The following is a 23,779-nucleotide window of genomic DNA, read 5'->3' on the forward strand; positions in this document are numbered from 1 at the left end:
TTTTGAAGAGTTTGTCTTTTTGCTTGTTCAATCATGACAAGGTCTGTCAGATATATAAAATCTCTCTTCTAACATTTTATCTTCTACACTAGAAAAGCAATACTATTACATTTACTAATCCTTAATCCTTATATAAAAGACAAATACAAACATGGTAGAGCACAACCAATGCTCCCCTCCCCCCCTCCATTTATTCTTTGTGTGCTTTTTGAGGAAAGGTGCCTAGAAGTGCTTGAGTCATGACTAATCATGGGCTATAGTTGAGAACCGCTGCATTGCAGATTCATTTAGCAAATTATTTGTATTTTTAGATTACATTTTTTTTTTAGTACGTATAGATTTCAGTACCCAGCTGGCTCTGATCGGAACACCTCACTGCTGATTGGCCTTCATAAAAACCCTCTGATTAGTTGAATTTCCGATGGAAATGACCTGTAGTTAGTGTATGTTTGGAACTCAGACAGTTGTAATGTCCAAGTTAGGAGTGTCTCCCCCTCTCAGCCCATATAATGGTATGATCCATACTCCCCAGTAATTTTCCATTGTCTGCTCTGCTGTTATTTTGCAGCGAGAGGGTGGAGCTACACTGCAGTGTGACTGTGACTCTAGAACTAATTCCAGCTAGTTTAATATGTTAAGACCTAATGTATTTTTGAAGTTTTAAGTGTCAATTCTGTTTCAAAACATGTATGTTTGTCTATGCCAAATCTAAAAGTAAACCCTGATTAAATTGCCTTGCTTAGAGAACAAACTTCTTTAGTTCATTCTGAGTTATCAGGCTAGCACAGTTTATTTGTCAGTGTCAAACTCTGTATATTAGTGTTTTAATATTTATTAACATAAATAAAATTAGCACCCCTGTAAAATCCATGGTACAGCCCTAGCTCTGCCCCTCCCCCAGTGTTCAGTTTTACTGCTAGGCTTTTGATCATACGGAGGCTAGTCACGCTTGCAGATTTCTCCTCCAAGCAGAAGGTGGCCTGCATTTGAGGATAGCAGTGTAAGCTCCCAGCTCTCTGTCTTCTTGTTTCTTTTCATTAAAATGTATTTGTGAATGTTTGGTTTGTTACTAGATTCCACTTAATGTATCTACATGTAATTTATTGCAGTGAGAAGTGTGTTTGCGATTTTTGTTTTCTTTAGCGGAAAAGTGTTAGCATTTTCTTTTGTTTTTGTTTAGAGAATGCGTATTTGACTACATCACATGATATTGATGAGTGTCTCACGTATGTGCTAAAAGTCTATGTTGATTGTTAACCAGTTTATTTGTGGTACAGGGGTACTCAGTCCTGAGATTTTCCTTTCATCTGAATTTAGGTCCCACCCTCTATTAACTCACCTGTGGTAATTTACATCCTGAGGAGCATGATTAGCTGGTTCAGGTCCTTTTTTGGAACCAATCAGAATCTTCAAAACCAAATCTGCACAAAGGTAAATCTGTAGTAGGATTGAGCACCCTTGTAGTAGAGCTAACAGGCTTTTTGATGAATACAAATGTTTTTATAACCTAAAATGTCTGAAGTATAACTTTGTAGATCTACTTAATTAAACTAAATAGATTATCCCTATAATTAATGTGTAGAGAATGCTGTTCTATAACTTACTCATCAAGCACAAGTTTTCGAAGACAAGGAATACGTGGATTGAAGAGTACCTATAAAAGCAAGGAATTCCAGTGCACCATAATGAAGCAAAACCAGAAGACTGATTTTAACACCGCATAGAGGAGCAACACATACCAGATGTTTCAATTGAAAAATCCTTACACTGCCCAGAAGGCACAGAAGAAGACAAGGTCACCTATATTTTATCACATCAGGTTGCTTTGTGGGATTCAAAGCCTTGGTTGATGGAAGACATCGTTGGTGAAACCCTCGTGAGGATTGATTGAAAGCCGGCTTTTTTTACGTGAGAAAATCAGCTACTGGAAACGGCTACATTGTTAGGAACCAGACAGAGTCAAAAGCATGCTCTATGCAAGTTAGCTAAATGAGATCGGTGGTGAAATCAATCCACTTCATTTAAATTTTATCGCCTATTCCGGTTTACACCACGTGAATAGTACAACTGCAGTTGTTAAGCTTGCCAGAAGCCGAGCTGGTGGCCATGTTGTGTTATTGCAGTGTAGAGCTTCGAGTGTAAAATGGCAGAGTGGAGGAGGGGAACTTGAAGCTAGGTTGCTATAAGTCTGCCTCTGAGTGGTAGCTGCAGTGTGCACACTCTACTGCTGAAGTGCCGTGTTTGGTTCCTGTTATTCTAAGGGAGTTCAAGCTCCATTGCCTGAAATATTTTCCATTTCACGCATCTGAAAGGCAATTTTAGTAGTTTTGAAAGTGCTGAGCAAAGGCTATATAGGAAACTGAGAATCAGTTCATTTATAAGAAAAAATTGGCAACTTGATTAGTTTAATTGCTTTACCAGAATCCTCCCAAGTGTTTTTAGACCCATGAGAGATCTGTGAGGTGTAAACTCGTCTCAACTGGTTGTAGCAAGTTGCTGCCAGTCCTGTCTGTTGTAAGCAGGCTGTTCATAAATTTGTTGCTAGAGGAAGCGGTTTTTATACAAACAGTTGAATTGAGGGTTTTGAGATGGATTCAGCTCGTTATTATTTCACCAGTGGCACTCACTGTTGTAAATATTATATTTTCCGTTGCCGGTCGCCTGTACTTATACTTGCGCTACATTCTCTCAGGTGCTTGCGAACCTACTTAGAAAATCGCTATTAAGACATGATGTGGTTGATGAAGTGACTTTGTTCAGAATAAAATTCCCTTTTCACTAGTGAAGGGAGTTTATTTGGTGCTAATATAGTATAATGAAGAGCAAAGGATGAACATTAGTTGTGTGGCTACGGGTTTTTGGAATATAGTTTGTTCTCTTCATTAAAACTGTTTTTTTTCTTTCTCAAAGCTATATCAAATCAGTTTTCGGGAAAACATTTTTAATGATAGATGCTAGGGTTTTGTGAACAAAATATTTTTAACTGGAATAAAAATATAATGGAAAAAGTATTTTATGCTAATAAATTTAATTACAATAAAACACAAGCCAATAGTTATATGTACCCAGCAATATTAGCGGTGCTGTAATAAGAAATAAAAAATGCCAGAAAAGTGATAGTGTAAATATGTGGTATAAAGCTTAGGATAGTGCAAAACCATAGAGAGCAATGAAAGCAATGGAGAGAATGAACCTAATTTTACACCCTGACAGCACAGTTTCTTTATTCTCATCATAGCTGCAGTATTATGCTCCTTTTTTGTTCTCATACGACTATACTCTATGAAAAGGCACCTAACTTCATATGAAAATGTAGAGCTTCAGATTTTTCTGATTTAAAATCTTGGTTTTCTGCCGCATTCAAGGCCTTCATCAGATATTAGGAACATTGGTATATTATTACATTTAATTGATTGTATTCTTTTAAGCGGTCACAGACTTCCTTGTATTCAAAGTTCTGCATCTCCACACCCCTTTTAGTTATAGTATGATCCATGTCATGTTTTTTTTTATTTTATTTTTTATAAATATACTGTTATGACTGCACATTCTTCAGCGGTGGGAGAGGAGTGACTGTTCTCACAGAGTCTCACCAGTAAAATTAAAGAACTTCTATCCCTACCCCATTTTACACTTTTTGTGTGTGGACAGCATTTTTTGCTGCAGCGCCCAGGGAGCAGTTGGGGGTTTGGTGCCTTGCTCAATAGTCTCACCTCAGTCGTGTTATTGAAGGTGAAAGAGAGTATTGTACATTCACTTCCTTCACCTACAATCCCTGCTGGAACTGAGACTTGAGCCTGTGACCTTTGGGTTACAAGTCTGGCTCTATAACCCAGGGGTGCCCAGACTCAGTTCTGGAGGGACGGTGTCCTGCAGAGTTTAGATCAGGGGTGCCCAACCCTACTCCTGGCGATCAACTGTCCTGCAAAGTTTGGCTCCAACCCTAATTCTTTATTTTTTTACGTGAGCCTAAAGACCTTAATTAGTTGCTTCAGGTGTGTTTGATTAGGATTGTAGCTAAACTTCACAGGACAGTCAATCGCCAGGAGCAGTTTTGGGCACCCCTGGTTTATATCCTACCCCAATTATGGCGCTTTTCCACTGCATGGTACAGTTTGCTATGGTTCACTTTTGGGGGGGGGGGGGGGGGGGCACTGGGCACAGTACCTTGTACTTTTTTAGTAAGACTTCCAAGTGAACCGTACCATTACCAAACGTGACATGTAAACTCTGCTGATAACGGATTGGCCAGAGAGAATCTTCACTACCTGCGTCATGGAATTTGAAACACACAAAAAAGAACCGCAAGATTTAAATCAGCACAGCCAACGGAGCGAACACAACTATTTTGAATTAGCGCACCTTTTTTTAACAACCCAAAAAAGGCTGTTTTGTTGTCTGTTGAGGAAGTACAGACGTTCCCCTCATTGATAGCAGATGAGTGGATCCAGCAAGAGCTTGATGGAGCAACGCGGAATGAAAACGTTTTTCACAAGTCCTGTCAGTAGAGGTGGTGTAACAATAACAACATGTGAATAATCCCTCCCACGCAGTACTTAACTGCAGTGGAAATGCAAACTGAGCCGAGTCAAGCCGTGCTGTACCAAGCCGAGTCGCAGTGGAAAAGCACCATTAGACACACCTTAACCAACTAATCAAGCTCTTACTTAGGCATACTAAAGACTTCCTGGTAGGTGTGTTGAGGCAAGTTGGAGCTAAACTCTGCAGGACACCGGTCCTCCAGGACCATGTTTGGACACCCCTGCTCTAACCATTAGGCCACGACTGCACCTGAAGTGTAGAAGTCAACACGTTTGCATGCATGATAGATTGAGCAAAGAACTCTTTCCCTTCCATTAACACTTGGGGGTGTTCCTTGAGTTGAGTTGGCTAGACGTGGTTGCGTTATCTCATGATCATAGGATGTACCTGGTAAGTATTGGGTGGCGTGACATTATGGTGACCCATACTCAGAACTCGTGCTCTGCATTTATCCCATCCAAAGAGCACACAGACAGCGGTGAACACCCAGAGCAGTGGGCAGCCATTTATGCTGCGACAACCGGGGAGCAGTTTGGGGTTTGGTGCCTTGCTCAAGGGCACCTAAGTCCTACGCTAGGGTTAGGAGTCAAACTCTCTTACCACTAGGCCACGACCTCCCCATTTTGTGTGAGTGTGTGTATGCTTATTGATTCCCATCAAAATATGTTAACACAAAAGGCACATTGATAAGCTCTGTGCAGGAGACATGTGTCCTCCAACTAGATTTTAACGCCAAACAATCTTTTCTGTTCAGTCTGAAATGCAACAATCACATCTAATCAGATTAGTATGTAGTTTTCTTAGTTTGCACATTCTTTTGCCCTCGCAATGTATTTGCACAGTACTGCTGAATTTCATGACTCTAAGAACACAAACCTTGTGTTTAATACTTCCATACTGCTTTTCCAAAGTGCATAATTTTTCTTAATATCCTTGTGGATCTTAATGGAATTGTTACATCAGATTTAGGGCTGCACGATTAATAGAATGCGATTGTCATGCGCATTTTATTAGCAAAGCTGTTTCTGTAATCACCAGTAAATCACCATCATGTGCTTTCAGATGGAGCAGCATTTACTACACAGAGCCACAGTTATGAAAAAAAAAAAAAAAAGATTATGAAATCGTTTTTGATAATCACAGCTGTTTGCATAGCTTGTCAGTGACCTACGACTCTAGTTAATATTGCTCAATCTGATAGCATGTGAAAATACCATGTTTTATAACATTTTTACTCCAACCTCCCTTCATAATGTCAGTTGATTGTTGAAATAGTTCCTTCTGTGAGATGATGTGGCTTCTTACACAGAATAAAGCACGCAACATATTTCAGGTTCATTGTATAGTCATGTAGAATCAATGAAAACATTTAAATTTTGGAGATTTACTTCACAGAAAGATACGCATGAAAATTGGGATTTCGATTCAATTTCAATTAATTGTGCAGCCCTAATCAGATTTGTCTGTAAAAAGGCGGAGCTACCTGATAATATGCATAAAAAAGGAAACCAAGAGACTGGCAAAATACAGTGTTACTTGTCATGGCTAAAACAGAAGTGCAGATTAATGTTTGATCGTGTCATGTCTGGTTAGGACACTATGTTCGGACACCTGAGTATGTGGAAACTAATCAGTATTTACTGTCTGTTAGGAACTCAATCAGTTGCAACAAATTTTGTAAGGGTTTTACGAGATCTGTAAAATCTGTTGTGCTAATATTTTTCTTTTCTAATTTAAGACTTGTTTGGTAATTGACAGTGGACATATCAGCCATTTGAACTAGAATTGATTTGTTTCGATAAGGAAGGTCCCTTGTTTTGTTCTCATGGCCTTATAAAGGCTTTTTATGTCCTTGTAGCTTTTATTTATAGGCACAGTAGAGAGATGACAGGAAAGGATGGGGAAACGTGAACCACATGAACGCTAGAGTTAAATGTGTCGAAGCACATACACTATCTGCTACGTCTAATAAAATGTAGACTTTTAGTCTGGCTTTCAGGCTAGTTTTACGAATGACCCTTTACTAGAAAAAAAAAAAAAATATTATAGGGATTCTTTTCCCATTTAATCAGCTTGCCTTTAGGAATAACTCACAAGAATATCCTAAATTGACAGAATAAATTATGCGTTTTTATGATTAATCACAATCACAAAGTTGCTCTCAAATTTCTGCAGAGGTGTGAAATGCTAATGAGCTGTGAGCGATTTAATGTGACACCTCTTTTTGTAAGAAGAAATATTTAGAAGTGATCAGATATGATAAACAGCTTAATTGTCTGGCATTATATATCGAAGATGATAGCCACTAGCTCATTTTGTTGTCAGAAGTTATCTACAGTTGTATGTGATGGCATTTTGACCTTTTACCTTATTATCCTGTTCTGTGCAAAGTTACAGCCAAAAGATGTCTGTGCTGTATACAGCCAAAATATGTCTGTGCTGTATAGAGTTATTCATTGACAAATATGGATAAAAAAAATCAATATGGACAATTTGTCACTTAGTGTATTTTTAAAAAGCAGAGCAGATTAAATTTTGCTGAGCTCACTCTTGTTGACACCTAGTGGTGCATGTGAGACACCCCTCCTCTGAAGAAATGGTACGATCCACATCGCAGTAATTTTCCACCCTGTTTTCTCTGTGCCTGCAGCAGTGGGGGAGGGGCAGGTTGTGCTTTTCAGCACATGGCAGTTTTTCTTTCTTGCTGCTGAGGTTTTTATTCTTTAGATTCTTTATTTTCCTCTGATTTATAAAGGTTTTTAGTTGAATGTCATACTTTAGAACACCTTCTTCAGGTTTTAAAAATAGCGCTGGTCAATCAGTGAGTTTTCATGAGGTGATGCATCATCTCACAGTCTCATGAGTCAAAAAGTGACCTTTTGTTTCATATAATGCTGTCCTGTTGGTTGTAACGCTACAATTGTGTGTAGCTACACAGTTTTTTTTCTTGTTACAGCCAACACCTTACAAAGAATGTGCTCCGCCTCTCGGCACAAGATCCCTTCCCCCCTCCCGTTCTCTCTGTCTCTCTCTGTTCCTCTTTTCTGTGTTGTGTGTGCTTTTGAGCTAGTTGGGAACTAGGCATGCTCCTGTTTTTTCGCGCTCACTACTAATCAAGGCCTACTCCTGAAGACTACACCTCAAGGTTGTTGTTGAGCTGTTTTGGTTCCTGATAACCAAAGGGGTTTTTATTTTTATTTTTACTTCACATTCATAACCAGTAGTGTTTACTCTAGATTAATGGACTTTTTGGTGGATTTTTTTTTTTACATGAATTCTAAAAGTTCATCTTTTTGTATTGTGGACATTGACATTTTTGCGATTTTTATTTTTGCGTTTGTTTTGGCTGTTCGTGAGAATTTTGCAATATTGACATGATTGGGATCATCTATTTTACATTCGACCAGAAAATTTGATTAATGTTCTGGGTTTTCGGAAGTGCTGATTGCGTGTAATCTGTAAACGAATGTGGTTCTTTGCGATCTTTTCATATTTAATTTTTTTTTGTTAGGAACGATTTAATTTAACGATTTCATTTAATCTTAGTTTAGGTTTCATTTATTTTTTTTGTTAGATTACCATAGAAATGTTTTAAAGTATCAGACAGTTCTCGACCTTGTAACTTGTGTTCAAGACGACGTAAGGTGTTTGCTACGCGAACAGTTCTTTACTGGCAACCCGCAAGAGATGTTTCTGAAATCAGCTTTGGTTGAAAGTGACCACAGATTCTGTGGATTCAGGTCTGAGCCTCAGGAGGAGTAATGTGGAACAGCCTGGCTTTACACCGCAGCTCTGGCGACCATTTTGCAGCGAGCGGGAACCTCAGTGCTTATGTTTACAGTTGGGGTGGGGGAGGGCCACAGTGAGGCTGTGCGTGGTGATCAACATTAGAACAAGCTTTCCAGAAGCTAGCAGCCATTTTTATAAACCTTTTTATAAGCCTTTTTATGGACCTAAAAATTAGATGTAGGCATACAGAGATGCATTTTATTACTGTTAAGTTTTTGTCACATTTGTCTGCTCTTGGTGGATGACATATTGGAATATGAAAATGTTACTTGTTTGTCTTATGGGTTACTAATGGCACCTCAATTTGCCATCTCTCTTCAACTGACTTGACACCTTCATTTGTGTCTTGTACAGTCTAGTCACCTGTCTTGCTCCTGACTCTGCTCTTGCTCCTTGCTCCTGAGCAGTTTGTGATGTTTAGGATGGAAAATCAGTCAAAGCTATAAAACCTTCAATTGAGATGCGTAGAGATCTTTTTCATTGTTGTCATAGACACCAAACCCCTGATGAATGGCACCTTGACAGGTGTTGCAAATGGTCCCAGAGGAAGAGATTTTGGCATATACAGAAGCCACGTCATTTACGCCTGCTAGGATGATGATTGTTGTAGCAATGTGACGGCCTTTGGATTTATGTTGGCAGCTCTTTGAAAGATATTTTTATGGGATGTGTAGTAAGAAGCTGAGATGAGATTAACTAAACTAAAGTTGATGTGAAGCATTAGAATTAAATCAAGACAGATTAACTGTTTGCATCCAGGAAGGTGCTTTGATGCCAATAGCAAGTTAATTTCAGTGCTAGCAACTTATTGTAAATATGTATTTTATTTTGAGTTTTACTGTATTCTGATTTATATCTGTTTGTTCTGGCTGACAGGTGTCATCTTCAGAACAGTTTTAGCGTTTGATGCTCAAGTAGCACTATTTTTAGGCTTGACTAATTTTTGTGTATCACATCATGAGTTTATAATCAAGATCTATTCCTGGTGGCTATTCTTTGTGTGCTATTTTAGCTCTGAGAGCAGTAAAAGAGTACACCACCATACTATAATTAATTTTCAAATACCTGTCCTTCTGTAAAATACTCATAGAATTAACGAAGTATGTCGACTAGATTACTAGATAACAAAGTATTTTGTCAGCGCTCCTGTGAAGTACCTTAAAACTATAATGATCACATAACATTTTGAGAACAACTAGTTCTCAAAAAAACATGAGGGAGCTGTACTAAAAAGGAACTGAAGGATGTTTGGATCAGGTTTTCAGGTGAAGAACTAATAGTTAAATAGATCCAAGTCGTGCAGCAGAAATGAGTTTGGATATGTGAAGAAAAAATAATTTCTTCCTATAATTCAAAACTTAATATTTGAATTTGTATTTTTTTTAGGATCCTCATGCGACTGGCTTCCAAATCCGTGAACAGGAAAGTACAAGAAATCACAGAAGCCTGGTAAGACAACAAATTTCTTTTTGTAATTAACACGAGCCTGAAGTACTAGTCTAGGTTTGGTCCAATAGTAGCTTTTGAAATCTGCGTTATATAATGAACTCCTCTTGTCCCTAGCAGATTCTGTATACTGCTGCTCTCATTGGTTAGGAATTGCACCAATCACGTTGAGGGGGAGGACACAAAGTCTGCTGTCCCTCTCAGTATTCTGAAATCACATGCACTGCAGACTGTTAAGGCCCTACCAACTCGCTACTTATGTCAATTGACCTGAAGAAGATTGATGGTTTTTGTTAGTTTCAACTACATTCACAACAGATTGCGGGTGGTTTGTGGACTTGTTAATCAGAAAGGTGCTTCAGCTCAGACTTATAGTGTGGGCAAACAGATCTAAACAGTTTAGTACTTTTACTTTAAATATATATTTTTTGATAATAGTTTAGCCAAAGTCAAAGCCCAGGGATGTGGCTGCTGTTTTGTTACAGTTAAAGAAAGCTTTTGTGATCGAGAGGCCAAGAGAAAATTCTAGAACAGCAGGAAATGGCATTTCGATGAGTGACAGTGACACCTTGTGGCCACACTTCAGTTGCAGGCGCTTGTACTCGGTCAGATTAATCAGATGTGTTGAGTACTGGATGGAGTTTAGCTAACTAGCCTGTTTAGGATATAAAACATTCGTTTGACCATATCCTCCAACCGTTTTTTCACAGGTGAAAATGGAAGTAGCTGTACCAGAGGAACCTCAGAAGAAAATCTTTCGTGCACGGAAAACGATGAAGATGAGCGACCGGCAGCAACTGGAAGCTCTGCACACCACCCTGACAACCACCTCCTCCTGCTCCGCCTCTTACTCATCTTCCTCCTCACGACCTCAGACACCACTGGTGAATGGCGCCCACACCAAGAAAGAGGAAGTCCAGGAGAAAGACTTGAATCATAAAGAGACCGAATTGATGTCACCTGCCCCTGATTCTGCTCGCTGTTCCCCTACTCCATCTTTCACCCTCTCTCGATCCCCTTCTCCACCCAACACACAAACTACCTCGCCTTCTATGGATATTGACGACCCCCTTGTGGCCGCAGAAGAGAAAAAGGAGACAAGCAATAAAAGTTCCTCTTCTTCTCTTTCTGCTTCCCCCTCGGGGTTGAATTGTGATCCAGAGGTTAAAGAAGGATTTCTGTGCTTAAGCGAAGAGGATGAAATCCAAGCAGACAAAGATGAAAACAAAGACAGTAGTGAGGAGACGATGAATGAAGATGATGAGAAAGAGGACCGAAAAGACAAAAAAGGCACTTCTGAGAAAGCAGGAGGTGAGAATGTCTAGAAAATCAACCTGCCTGCAAACTACTGGTCGGTCGATAAATTCAGGGAGGTCAGATATTAATTGTCACTCTTGCACTCCTGTATAGTTCATATGTGGAGACGGTAAAAAATGTTCTCATGTAAAAACTTAAATCGGAGAAGTAAAGTACTTTCAGGCAATTGGAGATCAGTTATCTTGCAATCATTTAGTAGAGGAATGGTTTGCTAAAAAAAAATAAAAATAATAATAATAAAATTCGTACATTTACTCACCCTCATGTTGTTCCAAACCTATATGACTTGCTTAAGTGGAACAAAAATTTAAGTTTTTTTTTTTTTCGCAATTAAAGTTAAGGTGGTTTAAAAAAAAAACGGACTTATTGTATAGACAAAAAAAGATGCAACATTTTTTACATCTTTAACATTTTATATTTGAAGAAGTCAAACCATTTTGGTTCAATGTGGAAGAGTAAATGAAATGGATTTGTTGAAGGTTGAACTATGCCTTTAAACTTATTCTATAGACTCGAAATAGTTTGATCATTTTGAGACACAAAGTCTATAATTGTTTTGATATATTTGTTATAGCTCAATAATACTGACATGAAGTTTAACATATGAGCTAACATTCCTTTAGCTAGTCGCCGTACCTTAAAGCCTAAACTCTTCCTCTGCTTCTACTCAACAGCAGACAGCAGTTCTCCTGCTGGTACTAAGAGATCATTGTCTGACGTGAACGATGAAGATGATAAAGAAGTCAAGGAGGAGAGAGATGAAAAACGAGCAAGGCTGGGGGGTGAGGAGCTGGAGGCTCAGCTAGAGCTGAAAATCACAGCCAGTGCTGGGAGCCGCCATAAACTGGAGAAGGTTTGTTATTTGATTTGATTTTACCTGAATCCTCATCTCTATGCACAGCATTTGTAGCATGCAGTCTCTTATGTACAACGGCAAATTTTCATATAAAAAGACGGGATACAGAAATACACAAATACAGTAAATCTTACAGGGATAGTTCACCAAAAAAAAAAAAAAAAAACATTGTCATAATTTACTCAACTTCTAGTTCAAAACCTGTATTCTTCTGTTGAACATAAAATATTTTTAGAATTGTTTTTTTTCATGTTTGGAACACGAATAAAGATGTTTTCTGGAGAGACATGGTTGCTTTAATTTTAAGATTTTATAAGCATATGGTAAACTGAAGCTCAACCTGTTTCCCACATGAGAACAAAACACATTGGTTCTCAGAATTTTCCTTTTTGGGTGAACTAACCTTAAAATTCTGGGAGAATTTAGGAAATTGTCTGTAATAATGGATATTGGTAGATAAAATTAATGATAGACCTCAAAAAGTCTTCTGTAAGAAAAGAGAAAATTTAGCATGATTTCAAGGACTTTCCAGACTATCAGATATTTGTTGTTTAATCTTTGTCTCTCTCTTTTCCTATTAGATGGTACAGCAGTTAGTTGAGGAACGGTTACGGGTGTTGCAGTTGACTGTGTTTGACCGAAGTATAAAAGAGCTGAAAGAGAGAGTGGAGAAGATTGACAATGCAACCAAACAACAGAATACGATGCAGCATTTTAACACACTACAGGTAAGTTTTGAAGTTTTTTTTTTAAATACAAGAATTAATGGTATTATACATCCAATAAAAACCATTAAAAAAATAGGGTCTGTGAAACTTTACAACAATAAAACGGTGTTGTCATTTTAGGCCAAGATTTCCCGGCTGGCAAAAAAGTTTGGTGCTGCTAATCAGGCTTCAGAGAACTCGAAGAGAACTCAAGAGGTAAGAGTGGGAATCACTGCTACCTCTTGGTCAAAGTGGTTTGGTGAAAAACAATATAGGATTCATGGGATAAGGATTTCAGGAAGTCAATAATGGCCCTTATCCATAAATATAATACCATTTTCACTGATTAATTGCAAGCAAATGTGCTTTTGAATGTTTAGTCAAACTTTAAATGGACTTTGTTTTCTGGTAATCAGGCTCTTGCTGCCTCCACTGCTGCTCAGGCCAACAATGCAACCAACAGGACTACCCCGCAACGGTAAACATATCACATATCGACCTCTATTCGACTTCACAAGATTGTGCTGTTCTTCCTCCATTCCAAGACATTGCAATCATTTAGTTTTTTCAGTGGTCAGAAATGTGTATCTAGTGAAAGTTTATGTAGAAAACCAATGAAAAAGCAACATAGTGGAATGCAAGACTTAAAACTTGCCGACATCTTTTCCACAATGGTCGAACATAAAATAGCTAGCCACAAACCCCTTCTAGACACGCCAAAGACTAATTTAGAAAAACGGCACATATTAGTGCAGCGCTTTATTCAAAAAGCTTTAGTAAATATTTGAAATGCTTGTGTTATTGCCATTATTTTAATAATTTCCCTACCATTTTTCTTCCTTTACAGTACTGTTAAAACCACAGTGGATTCCAAACTGTCCAGTCCACCCACTGGTTCTAATGCAACTGGTGAGCTTTGTGAACTAAAATGCTTACAACATTATTAATTCTAGTTTAAAACTTTAAAAACTCAAATGATTAGAATAATTTCTTTCTTTTTTACTTCCTTTGCCACTCAGCAAGCCCAGCCCAACCCAAACCTCTGTCCACACCGACTACACCAACCTCCTCCGCATTAGCTTCTCCTGCACCCATTCTACAGATCATCTCCACAACTACCAGCTCCACTCCCTCCTCCACCTCTTTGCCTGGCCAGTCTCAGACAGGCACCCTACTACTTAAGACTGGACCCAGTACAGGGGTCATGACTAGCACCCCAGCAACATCAGGGGGTCAGTCAGTGTCTATTCAGCCCCTTTTGATTCAGCTGCCTTTAGCGATGGCAAATGGGCAAAGTGGGGCATTGGTTAGTACTGCTGGCGGTGTCAGTTTAATACCGGTGTCGTCTATATCTACGGTTAGTAGCAACAATAAAGCAAAGACGACTACACCTACCACCACCTTCATCCTTCAAAAGCCAGCAGGCAGTATTGTTTCATCTTCCTCGACCTCGTCGGTTCCGGTGGTGTCCTTAGCCAGAGCTGTGTATCCGGGTGGCACAGGGACTGTCAGTTCACCCAGCACAGGGATATCTGTGACAACAGCCCGAACACCTACGCAGTGTGCTGCTGTGGTGGGAGTGTCTACAGCGGCCTCTTCTCCAGGAACCACAGGACCGGCGGCGACAGGATCAGCCGCAGCTGCAGCTGGTCCACCATTGGCCTCCGCACTGGCCTCAAAGACAGGTATGAGAGAAGGTTTGAATAGAATGAAAATGAGGTAACACTTTAGTACAGGGACCAATTCTCACTATTAACAAGGCGCTTATAAGCATGCTTATTAACATATTGGTTGTTTATTAGTACTTAGCATTTATTGTGCATGATACCTAAACTTTCCAACTATTGATCAGAAAATTAGGAATTTACTGAAAAGTCAATGTTTTCTTAATAGTGAGAATTTTAACTTAAAATAAAGTGTGACCAAAAGTGCTTTATTCTATTTTGTAATTTTTTCTTTTTTTCTATTGAGGGATATGAGACAAAATGAATGAATATTAAAAGCATGGAATAATACAGTATTAATTAAATACATATAAATGTAGCTTTATTATTGTGACTAGTTATGTGTTTTTATATAAATTATTTTTTTTTTTTTTGCATGATTATTTCACATTGCTTTTATTTGCTATATAGTATTATGTAATGTATATTTTAAAATGTTATGGGCTGTTTCTCATTAATCTTATCTCATTAATCTCTCATATTTAACAGATAATCAGGCGAAAACACCCTCTCAGGTAAGAAATGGCCTATTGTAAACAATGTGATGTTTCAAATGTTATTGCAAATACCACTTTGTCAAAAGTGCAGTTCTGTACAAAATTGTATTCCTCTTTCTACAGACTGGGCGTCCCAAAGGTTCTGTCATAGATCTGACTGAAGATGATGACGATGTTCAAGGTAAAACACATCTGCTCTTCATTTCTGTATTGTAAGGTGCAATCACGTTAGTGAAATTTTACAGGTAAAAGCTAAAAAAGTCCATTGTTTGTTGTTATTAGTGTAGCGCTGTATGAAGAAGCACAGCTCACACAAAAGTCACTTTAAAACCAAGCAGTTTCTTATTGGTGAGCTTTAATACAGACTAAATCTGCACAGGGAATATTTTCACCCTCACATGAAGCCCCAGATTATGCGGATTCGAGTTCAGTCAATATTCAAATCAAGTCTCACTGCTAGTTTTCCTCATCCTAGTTATGAGATTTTGATCTCTCTTGCACTTTTAATGGTTATACTAATAATTTTCTCTTTTTGTGGGTGATGTGCAGTGACAGGAGTCCAGAAAGCCACTGTTTCCCCCATCACTACCCAGCGTGCATCTGGGCCTCCTCCTTTAGTCAGCTCTACCACTAATGCCGGTGAGTTTTTTTTTTTTCTTCTTTTCTTCTACTTTTTGAAATTCACAGCTGTATGTTGACATGTTTTATTTTTTCCTGGTTCAGGAGCTCGATCAGCACAACGTTCCTCTGTGGTAAGTATGTGTCCATAAAAATCTACAAGATACAAAGGCCATGGTTTTGACATTTATTTATATTTTTAACACCCAGTGCCTCCTGTAAACTTTCTTACCTTCACTTATTGTTCTCTCAGGATACTCCATCCCGTCCAAGCTCCTCTTCCTCCACCACTCTTCCACCATTACCACTGGCTCCATCGCCACCGGCACGTCTCCCACCTGAGGCCGCCCACACGTCCCCTCCGCAGCAACCCCAACTTAAACTGGCCCGCGTCCAGAGCCAAAACGGGATCGTCCTATCCTGGTGTGTTGCAGAAACTGACCGCAACTGTGCCGCTGTAGACACCTATCACCTGTACGCCTATCACCAGGACCACCAGGGGGCGGCATCGGGCACTGGAGCTTCGGCTCAGTCACTGTGGAAGAAGATCGGGGAGGTGAAGGCGCTGCCGCTGCCCATGGCGTGCACCTTGACCCAGTTTGTCTCGGGATCCACATATTATTTTGCCGTCAGGGCCAAAGATGTGTATGGACGCTTCGGTCCTTTCTGTGAACCGCAGTGCACTGATGTCATTAACCCAGCATCCTCTACGTCATCCTAAGATAACTGCAAACAAGGATAGGATCTGGCCGACGAAATTATGACGGGAGATTTGAAACCGTTACAAAATGAACTATGCGCAGACCACTGGTTTAGTCTTGCTCTTTGTGTTAGAAAATGTAGGGAATTCAAATAAGTTGTCTAATGCAAACGGAAATACAAATGATCATCAGTGCATACAGACACACACACTATTTGTTTCAACTTTATTTTACAATGAGGAGGGAACTATCAGGCTTGCGTTGTGCTTGAAATTGTATTTTCCTTGTGCAAAATGTTCAGAGTTAAGTATTGTTTCTGAATTTTTTTTTCTCTTTTTTTAATTATTATTTTTTAATAAAATGATATTCAATACGTTGCACAGATGTTCCAGTATAGGTCCCGGTCATTAGCAACAGGACAGGAAAGCTGAGGTGTTAAAGGTTTTGAATTTTTTTTTTTTTTTTGTCTGGTACCCAGACACTCCAAAATGACACTCAATAAAAGTATTGATATATTTAAGTCTCTCTTTTTTTTTTTTCTTTTTTTGTTGTTGTTGTTGAAACTAGTGTGAGTTATTGAATGACATACAAGACCCTGTTAGAAATATTTAATTCTGTTCCTACATGGATCTAATGTATAGTCAAAGCACAAATCCTTTTTTTTTCTCTTTTCATCACTGATATATGCTTTTAATTATCTAAATTTTTTCTTACCTTTTGATTATCGCTTTTGAGTTTTTATCTTTTGTAGTTTCAGTCTAGTAACTGAAAGGGAAAGTCTCAGGAAATATTAAGCTATCCGTTAGCATTCTTGTTCATCTTAATGGCAGTTCCTCGGTTCACCAGAAGTACTGGATACGAGTTCTGCCATGTGGCTATAAGCTACGTGACCAATGAATCCAGAAACATTTAGATGCTGTTGTCATTACAACATTGCCACAGTCCCAAGGCTTTTATTAGTGACTGTCCCGAGATGTGATGTGCAAGGCATTTTTTCACCCTTTAAAGCAAACAGGCACTGGAAAAAGATCTATTATAAAATAAAATATTAGTGATATGTTGTTTGAATATATACACAAATATATTTACACTCATTTTGTAGGACCATCACTGGAAGAAAACTAAACCTTTACAAAAGTTCTTCATTGGTTAACGTTGCTTAGAACATGCAAATGAACACTTTGTAACAGCTGCAAGGAAAATGGAGGGAAAAAACAAATCCGAGTGTTATTGTTGAGAACCTGAAGGTTGCAATGCGCGAGTAAATGTCAGAAAAGATAAAAAAAAGATTAAACGGATGTATTTGTTTGGTGCTGTGACTAGATTAACAAGAAAATAAAATCTGATGAAACCTGGTATATACTATTAGAGTGTAGTAGGTTTGGAATTGGAATTTCCTCTCAGAAAAAAAAACATGTTTATTGGTCTGTTCCTGTCTGGAGTGGATCAAACATTCAGTGTGGACAAGACTTTGTGCCATTAGTCAAAAGTCTGGATATTCAAAACTACTTTTCTAATATCCACCTCAAAAATCTTAAAAAGGCTGCAGAATATTCTTTAGTCGTGTTGCAGTAATGTTAGTCCATGCCTTCATAACTTTACAACTTGCTTATTGTAATGTGTTGTTGGCTGGATATTCAGCTGTCTCCATGAACGCATTACAGTTTATTCAGTTCAACCAGATTTGACAAAAATCGAGATGTACTACTATTCTTATAATATCAGTGCATTTTTTTTTTTACTAACACCTTAATTTATCAATTAAGAGCATTTAATTGAAAAGCATTTGTCAACCAAAAGGTCCTGCTGTTATCTAAGGCACTGTGTAAAGCTCCTGTAAAACAATATGTATTCTGATTAGTGCTACACAAGCAGAATTAAACAAATTTTTTATTCAATTAAACAAATGTTCTTCCTAGACTGGCCACAAGGGGGCAGTCAAAGACGAGGAATTTCTGTACACAATGCAGCGCATACTTCAAATTCATTCAGTCACACACTCGTAGCAAAACTGTAGTAGGTCTATATTTGATAAATTTCAGCAAAATTAAATTATTAATTTGATAATTGACAAACGTTATCGAGACCATTTAAAGAGGAGATCCAATTACTCATAGCCTTATATCAGATTCGTAAGCAGACTAAATTTTTTTGTAGTGTTAATGAATAAGCTCGGCTCATTCTTGACACAATGGTATCATTTAATGAAATATTATTAGTTGTAGTAGAAGGAGTAGTTTTCAATGTTAAGGGAATATATGTATTTCAAAGTATATATAAGTATATATTTAGTTCTTAATTTTTAACCAATATCTTTAGTTTTGTATCGTTCTAAACAAAACTTTCTCTTTCGTTCTAAATTTGAAGCAACGTTAGAGAACGTGCCGCGTGACGTAAAATTCAAGTCTGAATTGTGATTGGCAGGAAGAACCGTGACGAACCGAAATACTCATTATTCATGAGAAGGAACGCCCTCCGAATGATTTGATCTAATGGCAACAGCGTTCATCAGGTGTGACGGAATTGACGTTGAGCGCGTTTTCTCCACAAAACACCGCGTTAAGTTTTTTTTTGTACGTATTTCAGTTACCAGCTATTCCAAAAGTGATTTGATCGGATCTTTCTTATAAATGACCGCACACTATTACTGTAATGGCAGTCATTTAGTCACTGTTACAGTAAATATTGTGGTTACCTTACCTTGATGTCAAATTGTTAAATGATTTGAATCAACAGATACAAAGTAAATGTTGTAAAAGTCTGAGACTGTTGTTTCTTTAACACCGGAAATTAACAAGAAGTTGTATGATTTGTAAAATTAAGAAATATATACAATACAGACCAAAAGTTTGGACACACCTTCTAATTCAAAGAGTTTTCTTTATTTTCATGACTATGAAAATTGTAGAGTCACACTGAAGGCATCAAAACTATGAATTAACACATGTGGAATTATATATGGAAGTATATACATAAAAAAAGTGTGAAACAACTGAAAATATGTCATATTGTAGGTTCTTCAAAGTAGCCCCCTTTTGCTTTGATTACTGCTTTGCACACTCTTGGCATTCTCTTGATGAGCTTCAAGAGGTAGTCTCCTGAAATGGTCTTCCAACAGTCTTGAAGGAGTTCCCCGAGAGATGCTTAGCACTTGTTGGCCCTTTTGCCTTCTGTCTGCGGTCCAGCTCACCCCTAAACCATCTCGATTGGGTTCAGGTCCGGTGACTGTGGAGCAGCACCCCATCACTCTTCTTCTTGTCTCATTATCCGAAGAATGAATCCGCTCAAAATACCCAGAGAGCGACAGTGGCATGATAAAGATGTCATACATGTACAAGTCAAATGTTAATTTGAACACTCGAGCTGTCAAACAATTGCCGATAGCCCTGAACCTTCGCAAAAACCCGTCCCCCTTAGTTACTGTTGCTACGTCCGACAAGCCATGGCACTCTCACACCACACATCATGTTCTCACACAGTGAAAAATACACCGTGGGAGCAAAGAAGACTCTGACAACACACCGCCAGACAACACAGAGCAGGTTACTTCTGATATAAAACAATGTCTCAGGTTTCACATTTTGTCATTTTAAAAGAAATTCAAATGATAATTATAGTTTTGTGGCTCTTTAATGACGTTAAACAAAATGGCATTCAGCATCATGATTAGTCTGATGGCCTGTCAATCAAGCTCCCGGCGAAGGGTCAGTTTTACATGCAAAAAGGTAAATGATCTATTGTGAAATAGCATAAAGATGTATGAAGCACTGTTCATACAGAACAACCAGACTAAGTTGAATGTGAATGAAATCTGCATGATGAACCCTTTAACCCTTGCATGACACTCCAGATTACACAGATTCAGATTGAAATGACTCGATTTTGTTTGCTAAATTAAGTGAGAATTTCAAATAGAGAAAAAGATATAACGTAAATGATTTATCACCATTAAAGTTAATGTAAGCAGATTTCTCTGATATTATTGCTTATAGAAAATCTCCCCATCATGTGATGTGCATCTAACATTTCAACTGGTCATGGGAGTAGAGCTAAAAGGACCAACACAGCACAGACATATAGGTCTAGACATAAATGAGGTTACTTTAAGATCAAATGGAGATTTTGCTTGAGTCTCCTGTTTCTCGAACTTGTCTCCTGAGACAAAAACTCTAATAAGCTTTAAAAGAGATCTCAGCAACATCGCAGATCGCACACTGTGCTCAGATTTTGTCTCCTTTAAAGTTTTAGAAGGGATCTCAACAAAATCACACATTGTGTTCAGATATTTCTCCTTAGCTAGAGACTCTGTGCTTAGATTATTCTCTTTAGCTAAATAATCTGTGGGTCTAGTATTTGTCTCCTGCAATGCTTTAGAAGAGATCTCAATAACAACAACTACCAAGTGTGCATCAAGTAGCACATTTTGTAATGCTGTTGAGAGTGCTTCTAAAGCATTGCAGGAGACAAATGTGAGAGATCCAGAGTCTCTAGCTGAAGATAAATATCTGAGGAGTGTTTAAAGTTGTTGAGATATATTCAAAAGATTTAAAGAAGACCATTGATAGAGTCAAGTTTGAGAAGCAGGAGACTCAAGCAAAATGTTCCATGTAATCTTTAAGAAACCTCTTTTTCTGTCTAGGAGATATATTTGAAATGGCAAAGAGATCTCTCTTTTTTTCTTCCTTCTGGTAAGCCTCAATGTCATTTATCTACATAATTTCAATCAAACACAATACATGCATTATCATATTTGAAGATGTTTTAGTTAGACAGTCTTTGATTGCACAGTGATTTAACAGAGGAAACCATAACCTATATTTCCATATATGCAAAAAATGGCCGTACAAGACAAAATTTTAATACGAAACAAAGCAAAAACAACAACAAAAACACTGGGACACTTAAATTTGTTAAAAAAAAGTTATTGCTCTTACACTAAATATCTTGCACTTGTAAGTCCTTTCTTGTGTGTTTGGAAAATATGGTGTATACGATGCTGGACATTGAAGATAAATTAAAACATTTAATCTAGTAACCCTTGATATTCTGAAGTGGTTAATGCTATTTAAATGACAGTTTAAGTATTTACAATATTAGTAAAAGGTAAAGCTATTTTCCTGTTCCTGTTCAGTTGTCACCTGTCCAGTTGTTTCCTGTCTCTACTCCTGCTGTCCTCACAATTAAAGGTGTAAATCCCCATTGCAATAAAAAAAAACAAACAGCAACCTCTGAGCAGTAAAACATTTTTATTATGGAGTTTTGAGAATACAGCAAGACAATAAAGAGATATCCCATGTTTCTCCCACGTTTCTCTCCCATTGTCATTTTGGATTCCTTTCTTTCAAGCTTTCTCATCTCTCAGTTGTGTCTACTTTTATTTCTCCTAAGGATTTTTAGGAGAAACATCTGAAATGCTGTAGATATTAAAATGAGAGATATGTGAGAATCTCATCTAAGTCTCCTGAGTTAAGGAAAACCAACCACTGAGCAATAAATTTTCCCTAAGGGATTATTCTCAATCAGCCATGTGACTGCTATATGGCTGGTGATCTTGTCCTCTCACATCACTCTTCTTCTCATGGGGAATGCACAAGTCCCATTGGTAAACAACAGCCATCTATTTCCCATCACTCACCGTCAAATAACACATTCAATTAATGCTAAAATCTTGCTCTTCTCCATCTGTTTTGCAACTTGATGACTATTTGTACCAAAATTGCTGTTGACCTTATATAGAATACAGCTGTTAACTTGGCTACTATAACAAAGTCTCCCTAATCAAAACAGTACAGATTACACAATTACTTTTTAGTTCCCTTGATTTACAAATTTGTTCCCTCCATTTACTAAATTGTGTGTACGATTACTATTTTGTTCCCTTGATTTACTCTTTTTTTTTCCTTCAGTTTACTAAATCATGCACACGATTACTATTTTGTTCCCTTGATTTACTAATTTGTGTGTGCGATTACTGTTTCGTTCCCTTGATTTACTCTTTTTTTTTCCTTCAATTTACTAAATCATGCACACGATTACTATTTTTTCCAATTGATTTACTAATTTGTGCAGACAATTACTATTTTGTTCCCTCGATTTACTAAATCGTGCACACAATTACTCTATAATTCCCTTGATTTACTGATTTGTACCCTCGATTAACTAAATCCTGCACATGAGTACTATTTTGTTCCCTTGATTTACTAATTTGTTCCCTCGATTTATTAAATCGTGCGCACAATTACCATTTTGTTCCCTCGATTTACTAAATCGTGCATACGATTACTATTTCATTCCCTCAATTTGCTAAATCGTGCACACGATTACCATTTCGTTCCCTCAATTTGCTAAATCGTGCACACGGTTACAATTCCGTTCCCTCAATTTACTAAATCGGGCACATAATTACCATTTCGTTCCCTCAATTTGCTAAATCGTGCACACAGTTACTATTTTGTTCCCTCGATTTGCTAAATCGTGCACATGATTACCATTTCATTCCCTCAATTTACTAAATTGGGCACACAATTACCATTTCATTCCCTCAATTTACTAAATCGGGCACACAATTACCATTTCATTCCCTCAATTTACTAAATTGGGCACACAATTACCATTTCGTTCCCTCAATTTGCTAAATCGTGCACACGATTACTATTTTGTTCCCTCGATTTGCTAAATCGTGCACACGATTACTATTTCATTCCCTTGATTTACTAATTTGTTCCCTTTGTTTACTAAATCGTGCGCAAGTTTTAGTACATCGAGCGAACAAGTTAGTACATTGTGCGCACAATTTATTTATTTGTTCTTGCATGTCATGTTTGGGGCTCAGTACTTAAGCTCTGAAGAAACAGTGAATTAATTTGGTTCATAATGTGTGTTTCTGTATGTTGGGATAAATAGTGAAACTGACTTGACTTAATTTATCACTGTTATTGATGCTGCAAACATGTGTGGATGAAATTATCCATGACAAAAAAATGGTGAGGACATGTCCAGTCAATGATGCTGCCAGTACTGATTCAGCTATGTTCAAATTGTAAGTAGGCTACATGAATTCCAAACAGGGTTAATGTTGCTTTTATAGTGCTTTAGGGTTAGTTTTTAGGGTTGGTGCTTTGTATTCAGGATCATTTATTAATCTGTCAATGATGTGCACTCCTTAAAGATGGTCCTTCAATATCTGTTTATCTTAGTTACAACCCTGGTATTTAAGGCCTGAAGTGGTAAAATTTATTTCTTTAGTTCAGTAGCCTTTTTAGTTAAAATTATAAATTATCCTAAAATCTTTAGGCATAAATTGCACCATTTTCATGGTCCTTCTGTAACTCTCCTTTTATTTTTGTCTACTTCGAAATGATCAACAGACAGCAACAGGCAGACAGACTGTGAGTTTTAAAAAGGGAGTGGAAGACAGGTGCCAAGAAATGGAAGATCAAAAGCACAAGTGATCAGGAGCTCAAGCCAAGAATCCAGAGAAAGAGAGAGTGAGTCCTTGATAGAGCAGACATCTGAGAACCAGACATTCACATCTACACAGAAAACTCTGACTGATGACAGATGGAGTGATCATGCACAAGTA

General features: G+C 37.9%; 1 protein-coding gene across 6 annotated transcripts in view; it reads left to right on the forward strand.

The window, feature by feature from the left end:
- The window catches only part of LOC128018874 (activating transcription factor 7-interacting protein 1), a 39,346-nt gene extending 22,629 nt beyond the window's left edge, over positions 1–16,717 (forward strand). For 2 of the 6 annotated variants that reach the window (XM_052604740.1, XM_052604760.1), the window contains exons 2-14: positions 9,718–9,780; positions 10,488–11,088; positions 11,769–11,947; positions 12,532–12,678; positions 12,799–12,873; positions 13,074–13,135; positions 13,505–13,566; positions 13,677–14,342; positions 14,871–14,896; positions 15,002–15,059; positions 15,428–15,517; positions 15,602–15,630; positions 15,750–16,717. In XM_052604740.1, the coding sequence (XP_052460700.1) occupies positions 10,494–11,088; positions 11,769–11,947; positions 12,532–12,678; positions 12,799–12,873; positions 13,074–13,135; positions 13,505–13,566; positions 13,677–14,342; positions 14,871–14,896; positions 15,002–15,059; positions 15,428–15,517; positions 15,602–15,630; positions 15,750–16,217 (2,457 nt within the window). In that variant the 5' untranslated portion in view covers positions 9,718–9,780; positions 10,488–10,493 and the 3' untranslated portion in view covers positions 16,218–16,717. Of the gene's footprint in view, positions 1–908; positions 1,001–1,317; positions 1,432–7,368; positions 7,688–9,717; positions 9,781–10,017; positions 10,383–10,487; positions 11,089–11,768; positions 11,948–12,531; positions 12,679–12,798; positions 12,874–13,073; positions 13,136–13,504; positions 13,567–13,676; positions 14,343–14,870; positions 14,897–15,001; positions 15,060–15,427; positions 15,518–15,601; positions 15,631–15,749 lie in introns of those variants that run through there. The other 4 variants (XM_052604716.1, XM_052604731.1, XM_052604750.1 and 1 more) reach the window with 4 other exon arrangements.
- The last annotated feature ends 7,062 nt before the right edge of the window (positions 16,718–23,779 follow it).

The sequence above is a fragment of the Carassius gibelio genome, chromosome A1 (genome assembly GCF_023724105.1).
Source record: "Carassius gibelio isolate Cgi1373 ecotype wild population from Czech Republic chromosome A1, carGib1.2-hapl.c, whole genome shotgun sequence".
NCBI classification, from domain to species: domain Eukaryota; kingdom Metazoa; phylum Chordata; class Actinopteri; order Cypriniformes; family Cyprinidae; genus Carassius; species Carassius gibelio.